We start from the raw sequence: 18631 nt of genomic DNA on the forward strand, positions 1-18631 counted from the left end.
CGATTATTATTAGCTGGTGGGATTATGATTTGATTAGTAAATGATATGCAAATCTTACTAATAGTTTTCAGCGCTCTCTATCGTTTTTTTCCCTTCTGTTTTGCCCCTCCCTTTTAACGTACCACACGCGGGAGACAGCGTCGCTTGTACTGCACTGACCATCTTCACCCTTCCGATCGGTCCAATTTATTCACCCTCTTCACACACACACACACACATGAGCGGTCCAAAAAGCCGCAGAAACTATCCCCTCTTACTTCCACCTAAGAGGAATGGGCGATTTGCGATTGTGGCCGCGGGCTTTTTGCTTTGATCTTGGATTGCGCCTACCATTTGATTTCCATCTACTGGTGCTGGTGCTGCTGCGTGATGATCGTTCCCAAAAATAAAAAAAATACTACGCGACACATTATAGTGGACGATTTGCGCCGCCTAGCAAAACTTCCTGACGGCACACACGTAGCACCGAAGAAACATTGTTCGAGATGACAAAACAAGGAATGTATGTCTTGAACGAGCGTTACATATTAATTTGCCAAGCGACCCAACCGGCGGGGACAAGAGGCAGCAACAAGCATACGTTCTTCTAAGACACACGATTTGCATCGCTAATTTCAGGTGGAAGCTTTTAGGCGAGCTCCCAAGATGATGGAATTCCTGCTAGAGGCGCGATAGAGCAACATCATCCCATAAATACCGTACAGCCTAATTTCACAGACCAACCCGGGCCGATCGTGTGCTGATTGATGGAAGCAAAAGGATGCGCGCGCGAATCCAATTTTCCACACTCGATTGTACTCGTTGTTTCCCGTCCGCAGGCTGAATTTGATTCGAATCGCTTCTTCCTTTAAATTCTTCACAGAATCGTGAGTCGAAGAACACACGGCTGTGCTGTTGTCTGTATGGTAGCAACAAATTCGATTCGTCCCGGTTGCCATTCGATTCAAAAAACCTCTACAAAGAAGCGCTTGTGCGAAGGTCTGAGGGCTACACTATCTCGCGAGAAAACACCTGTGTGTGTGTCTCTCTCCCTCGATTCACAGTTTGGCCGGGAAATTGATGGGAAAGAAATGGTGAAAAGCAGCCATCGTGTTGTTGGATTCGGTGGGAAGATTGAGAAGCCATCAATGTTGCCACAAGAAGCAACGAGACGAAAGCACACTGTCTAGCAGAAAGAGCTCTGGCGAATAATTAAGACGGCGGATGGAAAGGGGCTGGATGCTTTTTAACGACAAAAGATGCTTCGTTGACGTCGTGTTTCCGCCGAGGAGGAAGTCGATTGTTTTCCAATAAACAACAACGAAACGAACGACAAACAGACACACACTGTTGTGTGCCATCATGCGGCTCTCATGGCTGTGCCATTCCCAATGCGTCGAACAAATATTCCCGGGAGCAATAAAAAGCAGGGCTCGTTACGATCAAAAACGAATTAAACTCAAGGGGTACACTCAGAAACGTTCGTTTGAGAGTTCGATCGACGGAATGATTCTTGGGTTAGGTTGCGTTTGTGCGCGCACCACCGTAAGAGATCGTCCACTTCTACCAGAGTGTGTGTCTTCATTAAACGTGTCGTCCAGAAAGGCAAAAGCCACCAACACCAACCCCAACGGTCGTCATTAGCCACCCTGGGTGGCGCGGACCGTATCCCTTCGGGGGGTCTCTTTCCATGCTGAATTCCGTTTCTCTGCACACCAACGGGAGTGCGTGTTTCTGTTCTGTGTAAAGGAGAGGAAGAGAGCGATAGAGACAAAGTTCCTATCATTAAAAGCTAATGTGTGTCTTGGATATGTGGGGCAGCGCTCCCTTGTTGTTCCCTTTTGCTTGATGCTTGAGGCTTCCGATTCCCTGCGACGCGTGCTACCCTATCTACTGCTCTTTGGCGAGTCAAAACTGAACGGGATGGACCAAGCTGCCTAAAAAACTAGCTTCTCTTACCGCATTACACAATATCCGCCAAGAGTTGTGTCCTTTTGTGCTAACTTAAATCATACACTCACGCGCGCGTCCCCAATTCAAACCAACCGGTCCTGAATCTTCCGATTGCGACGCTTGCCAGTAACGAGCAGATGGTTCAGCTGCTGCAAAATCTCGGCCCGCTGCCACTGGTCGGCCACTGGCGGTGCGGCCCCGCCTTTCCGGTTGCGCACCGCACGCGGTCACACGCTCGTCTCGGAGTTGAGCTTCAGCACGAACTTGTTCGACTTCGGGTCGACCACCTCCTCGCTGACGGTGAAGTGCGGTATCCGGTGGATCGAAACCGTCAGCGAGACGTCGTTCTGGATCAGCTGGAAGGTGCAGCCGTCGGAGAGCGGCCGGGACAGTAGCTCGTCGCAGATCAGCGCCCAGTTGTGGTTGGTGCGGCGCTCCTTGTCGTTCTGCAGGACCGGCGCCTCGACCAGGTACGGCTCGAGGAAGGCACGCGGCGACATGTCGTGCTTGAGACAGTGCGCCAGATGCTTCAGGATCGATTCGACCGTGTGGCGCGGCTGCTGGCGGGTGACGCGCAGATACTTCTGCAGCGCGCGCGCCATCGAGGGGAAGATCGCTTGGGCCGCTTCCTGCGGGTCGAGTGGGATGGCGGGCGGGGCCGCCCCACTACCATCACCTTGCTGATCGTGCTGCTGCTGCTGCGGGGAGGAAGGCTGCTGCATGCGCTTGATGTGCGTGAACGCTTCCTCGGCCGCGGTGACCAGCCGGGCGCGGCGCTTTTTCACCCGCCGCTCGTACTCGTGCTCCTCGTAGAAGCGCTCGTTGTGGGAGGAATCGCGGCGACGGGCGTGGGCCGCCAGCACGGCGCGCGATTGGCTCTGCTGCTGGGCCGGCGTCGCCCCGTCCACGTCGTAGTACTTGAAGGAGGAGACGGCGGCCGCCTTCCGCTGCGCTTTCGAGACGGGCAGCCGCTCCAGGTACGGGTTGTAGATGCTGAACTCGGTGTAGTATCGCTGCAGCACCCACACGGCCGCCCGCTGGATGCTGAGTTGCCCGATGCTGTAGCTGTGCGACTCGCCGTCCGGACTGCGGATCACCTTCACGTGGTAGAGCGGCTGCAGGTGGCGGATTTCGAGCAGCACCACCGCCACGTAGTGCACGAACAGCAGCGTGTCGCAGAAGCTGGTGGCGTACGCGACCAGCGTTCGGTAGTCGACCACGGACGAGCCGGACACGATCGCCCGGGCGCCCTCGGTCACCTGCACGATGTAGAACAGCCAGTAGGCGAAGGAGGAGATCAGCACCAGCAGCAGGGCGCACGAGCGGAACAGAAAGATGCGCGGCATGATGGCGGCCGGCTGGCGGAGAAACAGCGCCCACAGCCCGATCGCGAGCAGCAGCAACCGGGCGGCCAGCGACACCAGCATGCCCTTGCACTCCGCATTGCAGGCCAGCAGCCGCAGCCGCTCGTTCTGCGACAGGTCCAGGCTTTCGAACGCGGCCGGAAAGAAGCCGACGCGCGGCAGCACGACCATGGCCAGCGGGCTCACGAACGCGACCGCGCACAGCATCACCGCCAGCCCCCGCTCGAGGTAGCGCTGGCAGGCGAAGCCGACCCCCCGGTCGTCCGCCATCTGGAAGTAGCTGACGTCCTCCATCGAGATGCTCTGCTCGGACGTGTTGCCCGTGATGGCGGTCGTGTTGTCGCCCCACGTCTCGTCCTGCGGCAGGATCGACACCTCGATGATCTCCTGCCCGTCCCGCCCGTCGTCGCCCAGGTTGACGCTCGTCTGGAACGGGGCCATGTCGGGGCGCTTGTTGTTGCTGCCGCTGCGCGAATGGTTGTTGCTGCTGCTCCGGTGCGAATGGCGCGTCCGGTGCGAACCGAGCGTACTGTGCTGCTGCTGTGACGGTGGCTGCTGCTGCTGGTGGTTTTGCGATGTGCGCGATCGTCTGCTTTTGCTGCCCGGTTCCGACTTGACCGATTCCGTTTCCATCATCGTGCCCATCGAGACGACCGTGGTGAGGTGGTGATGATGGTGGTGATGGTTGGTGCTGCTGGTGTTGCTGCTGCTACTGTCGTCATTAGCAAATGGGGCAAATGTGTGGCACACAGTTGTATACACGGATTGTTGTTGCCCCTAGGATTCGACAGTGTGACACTGAAGAGTAACGACGGTTTTTTCGAAGCAGCGGTTGACCAACAACAAGCATAGCGAGAAGAGAGTGAAGAAGGAAAATCAATTATAAAGTTTCTTACCAAGACAAGGGTATTTTCAAAAAAAAAGGATAAGAAAGGAGGAGTGGAAGTAGAGTGCGTTAGTGACTAGTGGAAAATGGGGGTCCAGGACCCAGGGGGGGGCATTCCCCTCGGGAACTACTACGACATTTTAGAGTTCCAAAGCGAACCTAAAAGGAAAATGGGGAAAAAGAATAAAATCCTAGGATTTGAGAAAGAAATCATGGAGGATGAAGTATTCATGGTGATGGAATCCACAACCCGAGATAGAGATCTAAGCCGAGTTAGCCCGTTTTTGATCTCAAAGGTAATTGAAAATGCGATCTCCGGAAAGCCAATGCTGGTCAGTCGCTTGAAAGACGGGAAGCTACTGATCAAGGTGGCCAACCAGAAACAAGCAGATAAGATTAAAAAAATAAAATCGATCCCCGATCACAGAGGAGAGATCCAGGTTCAAACGCTAGAACACCCCACCTTAAATTGTAGCAAAGGAGTGATTCGATGCCCCGATATCGAATTCCTTACGGAAGGGGAAATATTGGACGGACTTCAAGCACAGAAGGCAACAGAGGTGATTATCTTAAAAAGAAAGATAAATAATGTGTTAACCAATACTCGCACAGCAATCGTCACCTTCAAAACAGGAAGAATCCCACGTACAGTCGATTTCGGACTGTATCCACTGAAAGTGGAACTCTACATTCCGAGACCCATGCGGTGCACCACCTGCATGAGACTCGGTCATACAAAAAAATCTTGCCAGCGCGATAAAATATGTGCAAACTGCAGTGAACTGGAGCACAAAGAGTCATGCGTAAGAACAAAATGCGTGTCATGTGGAGATGCCCACAATACGCTAGACAGGAACTGCCCTGTTTTTTGTGACGAAATGGAGATCAGTAAAATACGCACAGTGAACAAAATAACATACGGAGAAGCAAAACGTATACGTAGACGACAGTGTCCCGAAATCCCTAAAATCTACACATCAGACATATCCTATGCACAAAGAACAAAATCAGCAACAAAAAGCGTAAGTACAAACTCGACAGAAGAAACAAATTCACGAAATACCACCAATGATACAAACAACACAAACACCACAGAAAATAACAAAACACACACAGCCGAACCCACCACTCCAAGAGAAACACATAAACAGAAAACCGTAATCGATCAACCGATTACACTCAACGAACAAACAAACACACCCACAAGAAGCGACACACTAACGATCAGTTCACCTGAATCACCAGATTCTATATACATAGAAGTTACTAATGAAACACCTAAAACCCCCACTATGATGGTGGAGGAATACATAATTACTAATACACAAGAAGATAACACATCAGAATACGATAAATTCAAAATTCTATACTAAATACCACTCACAAGGCATCCACAACCACACTTAAACATTTGGTCTCATGTTCTCGTTATTACAAGCTAACATACAGGGACTAAGAGCCAACAAAGAAGAAATTAGAGAATTGCTAATAAAAAGAAAGATCGATGTAGCCTGCCTGCAGGAGACATGGTTGGATGATAAAGCCATAGGGAAAATAAACATCCCACACTATGAACTAATATCGGACAATAGAGAAGATGGTTACGGAGGAGCGGCAATATTAATACGCACAGAGCTAAACACAGAAAAACTCAAAGTGATTCCCCCTAACCCATACATACAGATAGTAGCCGCTCGTATAAAGCAAGCAGGCTTAGTAATCGCTTCGGTGTACGTTAAACCCAACACACCAATCGCAACATTCCGCAGCTTACTAACCCTTAGCATCACAAGCTTGGCGAAATATAACAAATTAATAATTATGGGTGATTTTAACTCTCATCACTCTGAATGGGGAAATCAGACGTGTGACGGAAAAGGAAACATCCTTTTACATGAGATTAACGAAAACAATCTAACTGTGATAAATAACTGTGAACAGACTTTCATTAACCCAGACCCAAACAAAAGTAACTCAGCAATAGATTTGACAATCACCTCTCTAGCTATAACCCCACATATTCAAAGGAACGTTTCAGACATACACATCGGCAATAGTGGACATCGGGTTATATTCACCAATTTTAACCTATTCAAACCTCCCCCACAAAAAATCACAGTTTATAATAAGAAAAAAATAGACGAAGAAATATCTAGCCTACCATACAATAACAATTCTGACATCAACTCAATTACCAAAGATATCAATAAAATTATTTTAAGAAACAAAATCAAGACCCCGTTTACCCCAAAATCATGGTGGAATGATATCGTTCAAAAAGCATGGGAAGAGAAATGCAGAGCTAGAACAGACTATAACCAAAATCGGACGATCGAAAACCAAATCAAGTACAAGAAAGAATCAGCCAAATTTCGATTCGCAAAACAAAAATCAAAAACCAAACGAATCGAGGAAAAACTTGACTTGATTGATTCTCAATCCTCTATGGATGACCTTTGGACTCTTTTGGGAATGTTCAAAGATAAACCTGCCAGAACAAACAAGATTGCCACAGATGAATCCCTAGCAAAAGAGTTCTTAAAAATTCATTTCGGTTCATCAAACCAAAAAAAAAATGAAACAAGACCCCGATTCATAAGCGATAAAAATCTAATTGACTACAACAGATGGCAAAATATCCTAAACTCAAAAAAGAATTCTGCTCCTGGTATTGACAAAATATCGTACAAAACATTGAAACTACTAAGCAGCGAAAACACCAAAGCCATAATCGGAAACATCAATGACATGTACAAAAGAGGAGTCGTGGAAAAAAAGCTTAGAAGAATAAAAATCGTAGCAATTGGAAAACCCGGCAAGGATCTCAGTCTAGCAGCAAATCACAGACCCATAGCTTTGCTTCCTACTATAACGAAAGTGGCAAACACGGCCATCTTACACAACATTAACCACATCGTAGATAAGTTTGACATCCTCCCCAGCACATCCTTCGGATTTAGGAAAAACCGTCCCACAACCTCCGCAGTTGATTCACTCTCCAACATTTTAAAAAATAACATAAGAAAAAACAAACACACTACAGTAGTTTTTATTGACATTAAAAACGCCTACAATAGTGTGAATGTTGGCCTTTTAACAAAAATCCTCTCCGGAAAAATGATACCACACGAAGATATCAGATGGATAGAAGGATTCCTCTCAAACCGACTGGTAGAGATCGCTGCTGAAGGTAAATCGATTAAGAGAAGGATAACTAACGGGTTGCCCCAAGGGGACGTACTTTCACCACTGCTTTTCAACCTGTATACAAGTGGATGTCACGAACTAAACCGATATAATGTAAAAATAATCCAATATGCAGACGATTTCGCATTAATTGGAAGTGCAATCACCTCTCCAGCAGCTCAAACAAAAACACAACGGGCCCTGAACCAATTGGCAAACACACTATCTTCCCTTCAACTTGAAATAAACGTAGCAAAAACAAAACTCATGACATTTTCCAAAAACTACACTCACACAACAATAGCACTAAACGGAACTCCCCTTGAACAAGTCAACTCCCACCACTTCCTAGGCATAGAAATTGACAACAGATTAAAATTCCACTCCCATATTAACAACCAAATCAACAAAGCCCAGAAAAAAATGAATTTCATTAAAGCCGTATGCAACAAATCCAACCACATAAATCCAGAAAAAGCTAAACAACTACACCAAGCTCTTGTGAGGGGTACCCTGGAATACGGGATAACTCTAAGTAGCAATGCCAACAAGAACAAACTCAACACCATGAGCACAATAATTAACCAGTCACTCAGGAAAATTACAGGCTGCACAAAAACTACTCCGATCAACACACTCCACGCCATAGCAGCAGAAATGCCCTTCCACATACGATCTAAACTTCTTATGCAAAAACAACTATGCAAAGCAATAGCACATTCCTTTTTCACCACAACATCTCAGCCACTCCCAACCACATCAAGAAATCTAACCGCTCAAGAAAAAACATACATAACTGACAAACTCATCTTCAACAACATAACTAAGTATGATTTCAACCACTCAAAATCCACTTCCGAAAACATCAATATTAACACGATCATCCCAGGCATTGACACCAACAAACACAATTTAAACATAACAGTCCTTTACCAAACAAGCATGCAAATCATCAACTCACATCAGGGCATAAAAATATATACAGACGGCAGCAAAAAAGATGAAAATTGTGGCATAGGAATTTATGTAAAAACTCAGATTGAAGAACTCAAAATATCAAAGAAACTCCAACACCCAACATCCATAAGCACTACAGAACTCTACGCAATAGACCTGGCACTCGAGATGTCGACGAAAAAACGATGGAATAATATTGCCATTTACACAGACAGTCTATCAGCATGCCAAACACTAAATACAGCCAAAGAAGAAAACCGAGTAGACGAACTCCTCGGGAGAATACTACATAACTGTGAAGTCACTCGAGCAATAATCCAATGGATCCCAAGCCATGTCGGAATAGCTGGAAATGAAATTGCCGACCAATTAGCCAAAGATAGTCTTAGTAAACAAACTGTGATAAATAACAAATTAAGATTAAAAGATGCTATTAATTTATTCCAACAGAGAGCTAACCACGAGACTAATACATGGTACACTGAACTATGCCGAAGCAAAGGGAAAAAATTTGCTAGATACCAAAGCTCAATAGAAAATAAAATGTGGCACTATAAACTAAAAATCCCAGCAAAGGACATCAAAACACTAAATAGATTAATAGCAGGCCATGATTATGGGAATTTCTGGCTACACAAAATGAAGCTCATAGACAGAGGAACATGTGCAATTTGTAACGTAGAGGACACAGCGAGTCACAGAGTCTTCTATTGCCACAAACTCGACATGGAACGAGAAGACCAGTTAAAAATAAATGAACAAAACTTCATCAAGGCCTGGAAGACGAAAGATAAAAAGAAAATGAAAATGGTGATAAAATTTATAAAAACTAACCGAATATCCTTCTGAAACGTCTCGCTTAAACTACATGACATAATAAACCGACGAAGTACTTAACCTAACAACATAAACTGACAACACACACAAAACTTCAGAAAACAAATCACATATAGAAAGAGGACATATGGCCTTTGATGCCGTCCAAAAACAACAGAGGTTGTGTTTAACACAATAGCGGACTAGTACTGAAGGGCCCAGGAAGCTGGATTTCAGTTCCGAACCGTCAAACGACCTCGACAAACTGAAGAAGAAGAAGTTGTTGCCCCTAGCAACCGAAACGTCCGCCGCACACGTGGACTACCGAAAACGGTTTAAATTTTTAAACTCTTACGAATAGAAAAGACTCTTTTGGTACTAGACGCCAACGGAAGACTTTTATTATCCTGCGTAACGACACCAGCGCAACAAAACACGACGTTCCATACTCGCGTCACCCGGTTGCACGTTCGCGTACAACGCGCCTTCGCCGATGCGCTAGTGTTGGTGACGACGGGCGAAACAAATGAAGAAACCGGCCCTTACAGTTAGCTATTTAGCGCTCTCGCCCTTCACCCTTCTTTTCGTTCTACCGCCGCGAGAAAATTACACTGCTGATGATGATGATGGTGCTGCTAACACCCGAACTGGGGAAGGGACAACAGGGCACACTGTCGCATAAATATGTATGTCGGTCACTGTTGTGGGGTTTTTCCCTCTTTCCGGAGAACACTTTTCACTTCTTTTTTCGCAATCAAATCGGTAGAATAACGAAAAACGACACAAATACACACACATACAAACGCACCCGTGTGGAATGCACAGGGAATAGAATTGCAGGCACAGGTGAATGGGCTAACGCGTCTCCTCCGATTCACTAATTTCCGCACGCTATTTTCACTTCACCCATCAAGACTCCAGCAACTTGTGGGCCAGTATTAACTTTAAATTCTTTTCCTCTTTCCGGAAAACATACGTACACGCACGCACACACACAACACACTGAAAGCTACAACAAAAATTGCACAACGCAGCGACGGCGACGGCGGCGGCGGTGCATCGATTTTGTTTCAGGTTGAATGACTTCTGTACCTGCCCCCCTGCGCACATACACTCACTCACACACGCAAAAGGGTGCAAAAAATCGTCACGAAAAGGCACACACTCGGTTCGGTTGCGATTGTCGGAACCGCACGGAAATATGTACCGTGCACGTCCACTTTCCTGGCTAGAATTGAACAGTGGAATGCTCGCCAGCTTCATTCATCTCGAAACTCGGCAGGAAAATGGTGGAAGTCGTTTAGGTTGGAATGAACAGCAAGTGCCCGAGAAACGCCACTGAAACGCCAGCCCAGCAGTTGACGCCGGATCAGGTTGGTACATGGCAGGTTGTGTGACGTCGGGTTGTTGAACGTCAAACTGGATGGCAATCACCGAAGCGTTCCCAAATAACCAAATTTTTGGTTGTAGCCGCACGCTCAAGGTGGAATGTATAATGAGGTGTAGTTATAGCGCTTTTGGCGATCCCCCCCCTGGGCTCCGATTTTGACAGATGGTTTTCCGCTTGTATATGTATTGATGGATTGTTTACGTTTTGCATGGTCAATATTTGGTGGAGATCAATTTGGGTGAATATTTTAGTTTATTAGAACACAGTCCGTGATTTAAAATGGAAATTTTTCTTCGAGAACTTGAAGCGTTCGTCAAAAGCGGAAAACTAACTGTCAGTTTTCTTCGTCGATTCTTCTTCCACCTAGCTGTCAAAACGGGCTTATAACTTGACCTGATATCTTTACGGTCCTTGTGCACGCTGTATTTTGTTCAGTTTCAAACAAATTTAACTGTTTCGTTGATATTTTATAATAATGGATAAATTCTAGAATAATTCATTTTGGTTCAAACAAATAGGTGTGTACACGCCCGATTCTCCTCGAGCCAATCGGCCCTCAAACAATTTTGCACTTTAGCTTGACAGTTGCTCGTTTGTATTTGGATGTGCCGTTCCGTGTCCGTGTCCGTGTTCTAGTTCTTGCATTAATATTACGAGTACTTTACTTAAAGAGCGTTGTACTACGTGTGAGAAGTAATTGTTTGAAGAAAAAGCGTTTGCTTAACTTATATCCTCCCGGCAAAGTGTACATTCGAATAAAAGTTTTGATGCTGACACCGAACTGATGACGTCACAGAGCTGTTGAGTTGCGTTTGTTTAGGTTTAGAGCAGAGCAGGCCGGCGGAATCAAGCGGAACGCATTCGATGAGTGATAAATAGCTGATGCAACTGTTCTCCACACCCCGCTTACAATGTTGCCAGAAGTAAGTACAAAGTAAAACCTTGCGCGATAAGCATTTTGGCGTAGTTAGTGGAGTGTGGTGCTGTTAATCTAAACCGTGAAACCTTCTCTTCTTCTCAGAACAAAGAACCGATGGAGGATTTCGCACCCCGGAACTATCAGGTGCAGATGAAGGAGATATGTCTGGCCAAAAACACGATCATCTTCCTGCCGACCGGCTCCGGCAAAACGTACATCGCGCTGATGGTGATGAAGGAGATCAGCCACCAGCTGCGGAACACGGTCCACGAGGGGGGCAAGCGCACCTTCTTTCTCGTCAACACGGTGGCGCTGGCGAAGCAGCAGGCCCAGTTCTTCGCCAGGCACATGCCCTTCAACGTGCGGCTGTACACGAGCGAGGTGAACGTGGACGCGTGGAAGAGCGACCGCTGGCATGAGGAGTTTAGCGAAGGCCAGGTACGTTGGAAAGCAGCGGAAAACCCTGTGGATTACTAAGCGAAAGCGTTTCATACGTTTTTTTTTCCAAAATCCCCCTCCCCCATAGGTAATTATCTGCACGGCCCAAATCTTGCTGGACGTGCTGCGCCACGGCTACATGTCGCCGGCCAACATCAATCTGATCGTGTTCGACGAATGTCACCGGGCGGTCGGGCAGCATCCGATGCACGCGATCATGAAGGAAATAGTGGCGGCGCCGGCGAGCGAGCGGCCGCGCGTACTGGGCCTGTCCGGCACGCTGCTGTTCAAGGAGCTGAAGATGGCCTCCCAAGTGCCGGATGAGCTGGAACGGTTGGAAAACACGTTCAGCTCCACCATTGCCACGGTGGCCAACTACGACGATTACGCAACGGTGGCCAGCTTTTCCACCAACCCGAACGAGGTGCTCGTTACGTACAGCAAGCCGGCGGTCCATCTGCTGCCGCTGGTTAAGGAAATGTGGCCGCGGATCGACGCGTTCGTCGAATGGCTGCTGCAGGTGTATCTGCCCGAGTACTCGACACAGTCGGCCCGGACGCTGCAGAAGTCGTTTTGCAAGCCGCTGAAGGAGGTGAAGCGGGCGCTGACCGAGTTTAAGCACCAGCTCGAGGAGCACGGCATGTACGCGGGTTCGCTCGCCATACTGGCGGTGATTGTGCAGCTGGAAGTGAGCAAGCGGCAGTCGCCCTGCGACAAGGCGCGCCAGGTGTACCGTTCGGCCATTTCCTGTAAGTAATGGCTGGCTGGTGGTAAGAGTAGAGGGTTAAGTGGTTTTGTTCCTCATTTCAATGCAGTCTGCGAATCGATCCGGCACGAGCTGGTCGAGGCCATGAGCGGGCTGCGAGGGACGCACCAGATACTTAGCTTCTCGTCGGACCAAGCCCGCAAGCTGCTGAAATACCTGGAAGATTCCTATCGCACCGCGGAGGACCAGAACAAACAGGCGCTGGTGTTTGTGAAGCGGCGCTTCACCGCCAAGGTGCTCTATCATCTGATCCGCATTTACTTTCACTGTCTATCGAAACGGGACAACGAAGACGAGCTGGTCGAACCCATCGTAAAGCCAGACTTTATTGTCGGCGCGAACGCAGCGCTGGAGGAGTCGATCGATGCCATACTCGTAGTCAAGGAGGACCGTCGGGTAAGTGTGAGTGATGGGTTAGCGTGCTGTCATGGTTCTAATACACTTTTTCGCGGTCGCACAGGTCATCGAGAACTTCCGCAAGCGCAAGATCAACGTGCTGTGCGCGACGAACGTGCTGGAGGAGGGCATCGATCTGCAGATGTGCAACATGGTCATCATGTATGATGCACCGTTATCGTACGCCTCGTTCATGCAGTCAAAGGGCCGGGCGCGGATGAAAACCAGCACCTATCTGATGATGGCCCCGGCCGCCGATTTGCAGCAGTTTGCAAAGCGCATGAAGCTGTACCGCGACATCGAAACCCGGTTAAAGGAGGTAAGTCGAGACGATTCCACTCGCCTACTTTGATCGCACATGTTACACCGTTCGCGCAGGAACTGGTCGGCAAGACAATTAACCGGCCCGAGCCGCTGGAGAATGATGTGCGGAAGGAGCTGCTGGACGATCTGATACCTCCGTTCTACACACCGTTCAAGGCGAAGCTGGACGCACTGTCGGCGATCCAGCTGCTGAACCGGTACTGCATGAGCATGCCGCGCGATCTGTTCACCGGCAGCAACGTCACCTGGGAGCGCATTGACCGTTCGCCGACGGAGATCATCGTGACGGTGAAGCTGCCGCTGCAGTCGACGGTCCGCGAAGTGATCCACGGGCAGACGATGAAGAACCTGAAGCTGGCCAAGCAGTCGGCTGCATTCAACGCGTGCAAGCGGCTGTTTGAGGTGGGCGAGCTGAACATGTATCTGTTGCCGATCGCGACCAAGGATAAGGTGGAAGAGCTGAGCGAACAGTACTTCAAGCATTGGCGCAAGATGTCGGATGGTAAGTCGGTGGTGGAAGTCATGAGTCTTGTAGCTTTGCATTGACCCAATTGTCGTTCCTTTTTTGCAAAAACAGAACCGAATCCCAAGCAGGCAGGAACGATGAAGTACGTGCGCGGGCACAAGATCGTCTATCCGGAGGAAACGGTCGGCTGCACCCCGCAAGCGGACGGCGAGCAGTGCTACGTGTACATCGTTCGCATGCGCGCCCACTTTGACGCCAACACGCATCTGGAAAACGTGCGCATTTTTCAGGAGCTGTACAGCAGCGCGAACAATTTCGGCATCCTGACGCGCAAACGGCTCCCGCGGCTGGCGCGCATGAAGCTGTTCGTGACGCTCGGTGCGATCGGCGTCGAGATTGTGCCGGAACCGGTGTGCATTACGCTGGCGCCCGACTCGGGCGAGCTGCAGCGGCTGAAGCGCTTCCATCTGCTGCTGTTCCGCGATCTGCTCAAGGTGTGGAAACCGTTCACCGTGCTGGACGCGCTGCCGGAGGAGAACGGCTTTCTGATCGTGCCGATGCTGCGCTCGCAGTCCATCGACTGGGAGCTGGTGAGCAAGTTCCCGTACCTGCGGCCGGCGGCGGAAACGAGCACCCGCGCCCGGCAGCACCTGCGGTTCGAGACGGAGCAGTATCTGCTGCGCGTCGTCCACCCGTGGTACAAGAACGATCCGGACCAGAACTACGTGGTGGTGCGCGTGCGGGACGATCTGCGCCCGACCAGCCCCTTCCCGAACGCCAAGTACGACTCGTACGAGCAGTACTTTGCGCAGGAACACCACCAGGTGGTCGTGCGGCACGAGGACCAGTTCCTGATCGAGGTGAAGGGCATTACAACCAGCCTGAACCGGCTGCACCCGGGCGCCGAAGCGGACGGTGGGGCATCGACCCGCTCGCGCTACTGGGAGTTCCAGGAGATACTGATACCGGAGCTGGTGCACAACTTCGAGTTTCCGGCGGACTACTGGCTGAAGGCGACGCTGCTGCCGAGCGCGCTGCACCGCGTGCACTATCTGCTGCTGGCGGAGGGCATACGGGTGGATTTGGCCCGGAACGCGCAGGTAGGCAGCGAGCATTGCGAGCGGGTCGAGGACGTTATCATTGACCGGGTGCTCTCGATCGAGCACCAAAAGTCGACTGCACTGTACGGCGGGGAAGACGACGACGACGAGGAGGACGAGGATGAGGATGAGGAGGAAAAGGATAGCGATGAGGAGGGCGCACGCTCTATGCAGGTGGCATGCCGTCCGGCGGTGGATCCAAAGCAGCCCAGCGGAAAGCAGCTGCTGCAGGTGCTGAACCAAATCCACAGCGATTCGATCTCGCTGGCCGATCGGGTCCAGTACCCGTGGGAGGAAAACGAGCAGCCGAAGGATTTGGAGCGCAACTGGGACACGGTGAGCAAGATCGACATAGACTACTACGCGAGCTTCGTGAAAAAGTACGAGCAGCAGGCGGTAACGATCGTGACCAACGTGAACCGATCGGTGACGGAGACCAACATCGACCGTATGCTGGCGAACCTGAACATGAATAAGAACGAGGCGGAGGCATCGCCCGTGAAAGCTTTGCCCGCGCTCGAGGACGGCCACGGGCCGGTCGCGCAGATTGCGATGCTCCGGCTGACGATGGACAACACGGCGAACGTGGCACTGCAGCAGTCGGACCTGCTGCAAGCGCTCACCACCAAATCGTCCGCCGACGTGTTCAATCTCGAGCGGTTCGAGGTGCTCGGCGACGCGTTCCTCAAGTTTGCCGTCTCGGTGTACATTCTGTTCCGCCACACCAGCTGGCACGAGGGCTACCTGACCACGTGCAAGGGCCGGATGGTGAGCAACCGCAACCTGCTGTACTGTGCGATGGGGTACGGGCTGCCGGGCAAGATTAAGGCGCATCCGTTCGACCCGAAGAACGACTGGGTGCCACCGCTGTCCACCGTACCGGGCGCCGTTCGGCGGGCGATGGTCGACGCGAACGAGTCGCCCGCGCTGCTCTACAATCTGAAGCTCACCGAGGAGGAGATACAGTCGGGCGTGGTAGCGCAGGCCACGGTGGACAAGTTCCTGCCGCTGATCGAGCAGGCGCCCGCACCGTCCCAGTCGACCCTGCACACCGTGCTGCAGCAGGTGCAGATCCGGGACAAGGTGGTGGCGGACGTGACCGAAGCCCTGCTCGGCGTGTGCGTCAAGACGGTCGGGTACGAGCGGTCGTTCCGCTTCCTCTCCCACCTGGGCATCATCCCGAAGGGTGCGGACGTGCCGATGCTGCTGCGCACGACCACCTTCCCGATCGGTGACTACTTCCCGGTGCGGCACAAGGTCGACCAGCTGCTGTGCAATCCGGAGCGGATCGAGGCGACGCTCGGGTACCGGTTCCGCAATCGCACCTACCTGCTGCAAGCGTTCACGCACACGTCGTACATGTCCAACAGCCTGACCGGTTCCTACCAGCAGCTCGAGTTTCTCGGCGACGCCGTGCTGGACTTTCTCGTGTCGATGTACATCTACGAGCGCAACCCGTCGATGTCGCCCGGCCAGCTGACCGATCTGCGCTCGGCGCTGGTGAACAACGTCAATCTGGCGTGCGTGCTCGTGCGCAACGAGCTGCACCGGCACATCCTCTCCCAGTCGCCCATGCTGACGGATGCGATCGGGAAGTTTGTGGCGGTGCACCGGTGCCACCGGAACCAGGGCAGCAACTGGGTGCGCCTGCTGACCGAGGAGTCCGACACACCGATGGCGGAGTACGTGGACGTGCCGAAGGTGCTGGGCGACGTGCTGGAGGCACTGATCGGGGCGATCTATCTCGACAGTGGGAACGATCTGGTCGCCACCTGGGAGGTGTGCTTCCGGCTGTTGCGCGACGAGATTGCGGACTTTACGCGCAAAACACCGATCCAGGTGGTGCGCCAGCTGTACGAGCATCCGGAGGCGAGCCCCCACTTTAGTGCCCCGTTCGTGGAGGAGGAGGTGGTGTATGTGAAGCTGTCGTACACGCACCGCTCCCAGCGCCAGACGGTGTACGGGTTCGGCAAAAACAAGGACGACGCTAAGCGTGCCGCCGCCAAGATTGCTCTCAGCAAGATTATGTAGTAAGGGAGAGAGGGAGAGAGATTGAGAGACATTTGAGGAGGATTGCAGGAAAGCAACCTCCCAACGTTATTGCCTTATGCTGACTGAGATGGGAAGGGAAGCTGTTACTAGTATTGGGATTGAGGGTGCAGCATGTTAAGCTAAGTTACCTTAGCGCGGCTGGTTTTAATATGTATGCTTTGTGTCGCGTCCTAATGTCCTGTAGCATCTCAGGATGTCCTGCAATGTCCAGTTTCGATTGTATGCCTTTGTGTGGGATGTAATGTCACATGCTGTAAGCGTTAAGTAATCGTATTAGTATCCTAGTAGCTTTAGGATTTGCGTTAGTTGTCTCTTTTTGCTGTCGACGGATTACCCGCAGTGCAACGAGCAAATGTTTCTCTAATTTCTTCCATTATTGTTATAAACATAGAACAAGCCCTGTCAAAGCTTACATTTAAATGGAACCAATAAATAAACGATTTGTTTTTATTAAAGAGAAAAAACTCCTCACAGCGTCGTGTCGTGTACAAACGAAGTGGTTGTACCCTAGAGCAAAGCCGATACTCCTAGAATCAATGATTGCAGCTAGCAGCAGCAGCAGTGCGGAATATGGGAATTATCGTTCCGAAATCGTTATCGTTGAGCTTACTATAACTACCATCTACAAGATGCTAAGTAATCTATAATCTCGCCTCTTAAACAGGTGCCTATACGTTAGTTTGTGATTACTATTTTGAGCCCCCTCCTCCCTCGATGAGGTCTTTCTGCTTCTATATCACCGAATCCCGTCCCGTCGATCCGTTATTGTCACCGCCGTATCCGTGATGCTCGTCGTCATCGTCCTCCCCGTGCAGTGTGATGATGCTCGAGTCGCCGAGCGGGGCCGCCGCCAGCACCAGATTCTCCATCGAGTGGCCACGGCGCAGCAGCGTGTTGCGCAGTGTTTGCGTGAAGCCTGCGCCGCCGTTCGCGGACGTTGGTGCAACGGTGGTGGTCGTGCCTGGGCGCAGAACCTGCCGCACGTCGGACGCGGTAAAGCTTGGCGGGTATGATGATGTTGGCTGTGCGGCTGTCGGTTCGCCCGCTGCATTGAGCGAACGGTACCGGCGGCCACTGCCCAGCGTGGCCGAGTTGTAGAGGATGCGCGGTGCCACCGCCGACGGATGGTGGTTCGTTAGCTCGAGTCCAGCCATTGGCATGGCGCACGGACCACCGAATTGCTGCAAAGCGGAACAGTAGTCGGGCGGCGGCAGTTCATCGCCCGTGGACGGGTTCGCCCCGAGACTGTCAGGGGCCGTTTGCGGTAGGGCGGTACGTTGCCGTACGGACGGTGCACTGCCGCTCGTTTCGCCCATCAGACGGCGCACACTGCGGCGTATGCTATTGCGCAGCAGCTTGGCAATGCGCGCCCCGGTCGCTGTGGTGTAGGAGGGTGGCGGTGTGTACTTAGGCGGAGCGTCATCCGCATCCCGCACCGAGCGGGAATCCATCGAGATGGTGATGGTCGGTTCGGAGCTGTCCCGGCCGCCAGCAGCGCCACCGTTGCGCGTGCGTTGCAGCGGCGACGATACAGCCGCCCGGCGCGTCTGCATCATACGGAGCGAGTTGCCGGTGTCGCCATATATCGCTGGTCGCAGCAGTAAATCCACACGCTGCAAAAGAAAATGGGGTTTAGGCT

The 18631-nt window shown here is 51.1% G+C and overlaps 3 protein-coding genes across 9 annotated transcripts in view; 1 reads left to right on the forward strand and 2 right to left on the reverse strand.

The window, feature by feature from the left end:
• Window positions 1-144: 144 nt before the first annotated feature.
• LOC120905154 (vang-like protein 1) lies at window positions 145-10511 on the reverse strand. 6 transcript variants are annotated; one of them, XM_040315981.1, is made up of 2 exons: window positions 10349-10511; window positions 145-4094 (listed from the first exon to the last, which is right to left on the reverse strand). In XM_040315981.1, exon 2 carries the CDS (start codon window positions 3939-3941, stop codon window positions 2160-2162), a length of 1782 nt encoding a protein of 593 aa, XP_040171915.1. In that variant the 5' UTR covers window positions 3942-4094; window positions 10349-10511; the 3' UTR covers window positions 145-2159. The 6 variants fall into 6 exon arrangements, with proteins under 6 accessions (XP_040171915.1, XP_040171911.1, XP_040171910.1 ...); XM_040315977.1 differs by having other exon boundaries at window positions 10122-10511; XM_040315976.1 differs by having other exon boundaries at window positions 9950-10511.
• A 500-nt stretch (window positions 10512-11011) lies between these two features.
• Window positions 11012-17449, forward strand: LOC120900417 (endoribonuclease Dicer). Its single transcript, XM_040307387.1, has 7 exons — window positions 11012-11454; window positions 11553-11888; window positions 11977-12637; window positions 12704-13050; window positions 13115-13369; window positions 13429-13876; window positions 13952-17449. Exons 1-7 carry the CDS (start codon window positions 11443-11445, stop codon window positions 16969-16971), a joined length of 5079 nt encoding a protein of 1692 aa, XP_040163321.1. The 5' UTR covers window positions 11012-11442; the 3' UTR covers window positions 16972-17449.
• LOC120900418 overlaps window positions 17407-18631 on the reverse strand; it is a 29296-nt gene continuing 28071 nt past the window's right edge. For both annotated transcript variants that reach the window (XM_040307389.1, XM_040307388.1), the window contains exon 7: window positions 17407-18605. In XM_040307389.1, the coding sequence (XP_040163323.1) occupies window positions 17724-18605 (882 nt within the window). In that variant the 3' untranslated portion in view covers window positions 17407-17723. The remainder of the gene's footprint in view (window positions 18606-18631) is intronic.

Source organism: Anopheles arabiensis, chromosome 3 (assembly GCF_016920715.1).
Source record: "Anopheles arabiensis isolate DONGOLA chromosome 3, AaraD3, whole genome shotgun sequence".
Classification (NCBI taxonomy): domain Eukaryota; kingdom Metazoa; phylum Arthropoda; class Insecta; order Diptera; family Culicidae; genus Anopheles; species Anopheles arabiensis.